General features: G+C 45.9%; 1 protein-coding gene across 1 annotated transcript; it reads left to right on the top strand.

Annotated features, from left to right (window-relative positions):
- The first annotated feature begins 224 nt into the window (after positions 1-224).
- On the top strand, positions 225-3704 carry LOC125536681 (probable mixed-linked glucan synthase 3). Its single transcript, XM_048699929.1, has 3 exons — positions 225-575; positions 1080-1821; positions 1960-3704. Exons 1-3 carry the CDS (start codon positions 364-366, stop codon positions 3547-3549), a joined length of 2544 nt encoding a protein of 847 aa, XP_048555886.1. The 5' UTR covers positions 225-363; the 3' UTR covers positions 3550-3704.
- The last annotated feature ends 2980 nt before the right edge of the window (positions 3705-6684 follow it).

Consider the following 6684-nt stretch of genomic DNA (forward strand, 5'->3'; position numbering starts at 1 on the left):
CTTGCACCCCCCCACGACGACGTGCGTGCGTGCATCTTCCCGTCCCGTCCCGTGGATCCCGCCGGCCCTGCACATGGAAGCCTCCACGTTTTCTACATGGATGGCTACTTGGCTTCTGTCCTAAGTGAGGACAGAGCAGGCCACCGATCGTTCGGAGTCACAGATCTCGAGTGGATTCCTTCTGGTCTCTGTGCTTCGCCCTTGCCCAAGCCCAACGATCGAGGCCGTCCTAGTACCTCGCCATTCCTCCTCTATATAAGCCCTGCGCCTCACTTGCTCACCTCGTGCACCACTGGCTGGCTGGCTCGAGTCGTAGCTTTTCCTCCCTTCCAGCTCCGGTCGGGTTAGCTCGGACTGGGAGACATGGCGTCGGCGGCCGGTGCTGGTGGGGCAAATGCCGGCCTCGCCGACCCGCTGCTGGCGAGCGCCAAGAAGCCGGTCGGCGCCAAGGGCAAGCACTGGGTGGCCGCCGACAAGGACCAGCGGCGGGCCGCCAAGGAGAGCGGCGGCGAGGACGGCAGGCCGTTGCTGTTCCGGACGTACAAGGTCAAAGGCACCCTCCTGCACCCCTACAGGTAAGCACGCCAAATCCAAGCGCGTACATATTAGCTTTGGAAATGTGCTTTGCTTCTGACATTGATCGTTGCTGGTGAAATGACGGTTATGTTTAACTTTGATTTTTTGGAGTTTGACTAACATAAATAAATTGAGAAAACACCTATTTTCGTGCTTTTGGGTTTGTTTTTTGGCTTATATCATGAAACATCATGTAACACTGTTTAATTCAAAGACAAAAGCATGTAAAGGTGCTTTTCCTGACTTATAAATCAAAATTCAAAAGTCAGAAGTTTAACCTAACCAAAAAGATAGGAGTATTATATAGCATTAACTATTGACAATGCACCAGTGTTTTGCCTGTATCCTGTAGGCTTCTTAACTGAATTCTGTTCCACAAGTCGTAAATTTCTTTTGATCATGACATCATGTACGTCGTGCTTACGATTCTGACAAGTATTTTTCATGCTAATGGCATTAGTTCGTTCAAGAAATGTATATTCTAAATATTTTCATGCATGCAGGGCCTTGATCTTCATTCGCTTAATTGCCGTTCTCCTATTCTTCGTATGGCGCATCAAGCACAACAAATCAGATGTCATGTGGTTTTGGACAATGTCAGTTGTCGGGGACGTATGGTTCGGGTTCTCGTGGCTGCTCAACCAACTCCCAAAGTTTAACCCTGTCAAAACCATACCTGATATGGTCGCCCTTAGGCGACAATACGATCTTCCAGATGGGACATCTACACTTCCTGGCATAGATGTCTTTGTCACCACTGCTGATCCAATCGATGAGCCGATACTATACACCATGAATTGTGTTCTCTCTATCCTTGCTTCTGACTATCCTGTTGATAGGTGTGCCTGCTATCTCTCAGATGATAGTGGCGCATTGATCCAATACGAGGCCTTGGTTGAGACTGCAAAGTTTGCTACTTTGTGGGTCCCATTTTGTCGGAAGCATTGCATCGAGCCAAGAGCCCCAGAAAGCTTTTTTGAACAAGAGGCACCGTTGTACACTGGAAGTGCACCAGAGGAGTTCAAGAATGATCATAACAGTGTATATATAGAGTATGATGAGTTCAAAGAGCGCTTAGACTCACTATCTAGTGCTATTTCCAAGCGTTCCGATGCTTACAACAGCATGAAGACCGAGGAAGGAGATGCCAACGCCACTTGGATGGCAAATGGGACGCAATGGCCAGGATCATGGATTGACACAACGGAAATCCATAGGAAAGGACATCATGCTGGAATTGTTAAGGTATACAACTTCATCCTATTACTTGCTCCCTTATTGGTACAATGTATTTATAATAGGAAATGGACATACTCTCAGTAAGCCAAATTTATTGTCGTGGAGATATGTGACTTATGAATATGTTGTTGATTACCCTCACAGGTTGTGTTGGACCATTCGATCCGTGGGCATAATCTTGGTTCGCAAGCAAGCACCCGCAACCTCAACTTCGCCAGCACTGATGTGCGCCTCCCGATGCTTGTATATATCTCTCGCGGAAAGAACCCAAGCTATGACCACAACAAGAAAGCTGGTGCCTTGAATGCGCAATTGCGTGCCTCTGCACTACTCTCCAACGCGCAATTCATCATCAACTTCGACTGCGACCACTACATCAACAACTCTCAAGCCCTACGTGCAGCTATGTGCTTCATGCTAGATCAACGACAAGGTGATAGCACTGCTTTCGTTCAATTCCCTCAACGCTTCGACAATGTTGATCCATCAGACCGATATGGCAACCACAACCGTGTCTTCTTTGATGGCACAATGCTCGCCCTCAATGGTCTCCAAGGTCCATCTTACCTTGGCACTGGTTGCATGTTCCGCCGCATAGCCCTTTATGGCATTGACCCACCTGAGTGGAGACATGCCAACATCGTGGTTGATGATAAAAGGTTTGGTAGCTCCATACCCTTCCTAGAATCCGTATCAAAAGCCATAAACCAAGAAAGATCTACCATACCTCCACCCATTAGTGAAACATTAGTGGCTGAGATGGAAAGGGTTGTGTCAGCTTCACATGATAAAGCCACTGGGTGGGGCAAGGGTGTTGGGTACATATATGACATAGCCACAGAGGATATAGTGACTGGTTTCCGCATCCATGGTCAAGGTTGGCGTTCCATGTATTGTACAATGGAGCGCGACGCCTTCTGTGGCATTGCACCAATCAACCTAACTGAGCGCCTCCACCAAATTGTGCGCTGGTCAGGTGGATCTTTAGAGATGTTCTTCTCACTAAATAACCCACTCATAGGTGGTCGTCGGATCCAATCCCTTCAGCGTGTCTCCTACCTCAACATGACGGTCTACCCAGTAACATCACTCTTTATCCTTCTCTATGCTCTCAGCCCAGTGATGTGGCTTATCCCTGATGAAGTATACATTCAGAGGCCATTCACCAAATATGTTGTGTTCCTTCTCGTGATCATTCTGATGATCCATGTTATTGGGTGGCTCGAGATAAAATGGGCGGGGGTCACATGGTTGGATTACTGGAGGAATGAACAGTTCTTCATGATCGGGTCGACGAGTGCATACCCAGCAGCCGTGCTTCACATGGTGGTGAATCTCCTTACAAAGAAGGGTATTCACTTCAGAGTTACTTCGAAGCAAACAGCGGCAGACACCAATGACAAGTTTGCCGACTTGTATGACATGCGATGGGTGCCAATGTTAATACCCACAACAGTAGTGCTGATTGCCAATGTTGGTGCAATCGGTGTAGCCATGGGTAAAACGATAGTATACATGGGAGCATGGACAATTGCACAGAAGACACATGCCGCATTGGGTCTGCTCTTCAATGTGTGGATCATGGTGCTGCTCTATCCGTTTGCATTGGCGATCATGGGACGGTGGGCAAAGAGGCCAGTCATCCTGGTGGTCTTGTTGCCGGTTGCCTTTACAATAGTTTGCCTTGTATATGTTGCTGTTCATATCTTACTTCTTAGCTATCTTACATTCTAGCCAAGTGATATAGTAGAAACCATTGTATTGTTTAGCTTCTGTAGTAAGCTGGGAGCCAAATATGCTCCGTGTATCCAATAAACCATTGTAATACTTGTACTTTGTACCTTGATATAGAATGGCTATAAATTAGGCCTTGATGGCTAATGTTACAACTTACAAGTGTTAAGGAATTTTTTATCTATTAAAAGGCATCCAGGCGTTCTAGAATGCAATCTTTGAGCTACAAATGCAGAAAACAGGATGATCAATCGTTGACCCACTATGGATGCCAAAATGCATGGTTTACAATTTCACACTAGCTTGTGATCTTAAAAGGAAGATTCTTAATGCAAATTATGAACCACAGATTACCATTTCTTGTTTATTAATCAGACCTTCTTACTGAAACTTCAGAGTTCAGAGAAGCACTATCAAAAAGGAGTACAGACAAAGGATATCTAGTACAGTACTACCATAAATTCAGAACTATTGCAGAGGTCAATAAGAAGATCAGGTGCCTCCAGCGTTTCTACTAACCCACCCTGAATCTTATTGACATTTTACGGAACACTTGAGGAGAGCCTCACCGAACAAGAAAAATTATCTCGCAGGCAGAGCATTAATCATATGTTTTCTTTTGAAATTCGATGGAAATAGGAGCTCACGTGTGGTCTGTGGAGATGACGGAGCCAAAGAATTGGGCTTCGGCAACGAGTTTGCCGGACGCGGACCGGTGATATGGCCGGCCCAATTATGTTTCATGAAGCTCCGGATATATAGCGGGCTGAGTATTTAGAGGACCAGCCGAGCGGCCTGGCGAAGGATGCAAGCGAAATTAAACTGTTGGGCATGGATTTATTTTCATTTTCTTTTTCGCGATGGAAGTCTGGTCGTCGATTATTCAGTATTGAGGAACAGCCAGAGAAGGATTCAGTAGGAACGAAGGTGAACAATTTTTTTTTTGAAACCGAAATAAGTGAATAACAAGGTGAGCTGTCGAAAGATACATAAACCAAACTGGAGACACAGAAGGTCCAACACTCCAACTGTCCAGGAATTTTTTAGAAAAACCTATATTCATGCAAAACAAGACCAGTCGATATTCGCGGAAATTGGAATTCAAGAACTTATCTTCTATCAGCCAAAAATTGGACTTCTTGCTGAAAGACGCCATATATTTTCTCAGAGCTACCGACGGAATCACGTAGATACTAGTTGTGGCATGCATCGTGCATGTCAGTTGTTACAGTACGTACTCCACTTTGTTTTCCTGTTTATATCACGACTAGAACTGCAAGGTGTGGCATAAGCAGTCACGAGAAAGGTGGCATCTCTTGTCCGTGCTGTTACAAGTGCACAGCCAGGACGAGATACTGCGTCTCTTTCAGTATTTGTGTAACAGGCAAGCCTCTTGGCCCAGAGGTAGCTTCCTGAAACTATGGTCCCTGCCTGCCTCCACACACCTCCTCAGCTCACTTGGTTGGTGAAGCTCTCAACCTCCTGTCGCTCCTCGCATTAGGTGGCTCCTTCTTTTTTTTTTTGCATGGAGTACTAGTTGACTTGAAGGACAAGAACCTGATGTCAGTTACACTTGCATTAACGGTTTGGTGATGTAGAACCCAATTAAAGCAGTTCTACTACTGCGTAATTAAAATATACCGCGGCTTAGAGCAACTTTAATGGGGCGATCCAAACGGAAGGCGATTTCGTCCGTTTTTTGTCCGTTTGGGTCGGCCGCCCGTCCGATAACCGTCCTCTTTTAAATATGGGTCGCCAGCGCGTCCAACACGCTAACCCATATGTGCCGGCATGGCCGGCTGGCCGCCCTATTTCAACAAATTGCTCATTTTTGCATTGATGAATTTACATGTAAACATATAGTCAAATAACATAGTTTGAATCAAATAAAATAGCATAGTTTTATAAGCCAAATAAAAATAAAAATGTCTCATATAGTTTTGCAAGTCGAATAAAAGAAGATACATCTATTGGTTGCCAACATGATCCCACGTATGCTCAAACAAATCATTTTGCAGTTGCACGTGGGTTTTCCAATCACGCATGTCATGATGAACTTGGGTGAACTGTTCAAACGTTGTCGCTCCTTCATGCTCAGGCACACCATTCTCACCCTGAAACTGAAACCCTTGATCGTACAGACGTTCCGGGCGCTCGTCTTCTATGATCATATTGTGCATGATCACACAAGCAGTCATCACCTTCCACAGTTTCTGCATGCTTCAGGTATTAGCAGGATACCGAACGATGCCCCATCAAAATTGCAAAACACCAAAGACAAACTCGACATCCTTCCTAGCACTTTCTTGCTCTTGGGAAAATCTTTTCCTTTTCTCTCCGACAGCGTTGGGGATTGCCTTGACAATAGTGTTTCACTGAGGATAGATACCGTCACCCAGGTAGTATCCTTTGTCTTAGTTGTGGCCATTGATAGTAAAGTTCACCGGTGGGCTGTTGCCTTCGGCAAGCCTAGCAAACACTGGCGAGCGCTGAAGCACGTTGATATCATTATGTGATCCAGCCATGCCAAAGAAAGAGTGCCAGATACAGAGATCTTGAGACGCCATAGCCTCTAGTATGACAATGCAAGTCCTGACATGGCTCTTATACTTCCCTTGCCAAGCAGAAGGGCAGTTCTTCCACTCCCAGTGCATGCAGTCTATGCTGTCAAGCATCGCTGGGAAGCCCCTGCTGGCATTCATCATCAAAAAACGGGTTGTATCTTCAGGAGTCAACTGTCTCAAGTACTCAGGGCCAAACACAGCAATAATAGCCTTGCAGAACTTATACAGGGACTCTAGGCATGTAGACTCGCTCATACGGATATGTACTCATCAATGAGATCACCGGGCACTCTGTATGCAAGCATTCAGATGGCGGCAGTGCATTTCTGATAAGAGGAGAAATCAATCTTGCCAACGGCATCCTCTTTGCACTCGGAATAGTCATCATAGCCGACCACCCCCTCTCTAATACGGTTGAAAAGATGCCTACTCATACGAAAACGGCGGTGAAATTTTTGATGTTTGAACAACGGGTTTGTTGTATCAAAGTACTCCTTCCAAAAAAGGAAATGTCCGCTCTCTCGGTTGCGATTCAACGCCGGAAGGTGGCCCGGAATGGAGCCACGGAACA

Source organism: Triticum urartu, chromosome 2 (assembly GCF_003073215.2).
Source record: "Triticum urartu cultivar G1812 chromosome 2, Tu2.1, whole genome shotgun sequence".
Classification (NCBI taxonomy): domain Eukaryota; kingdom Viridiplantae; phylum Streptophyta; class Magnoliopsida; order Poales; family Poaceae; genus Triticum; species Triticum urartu.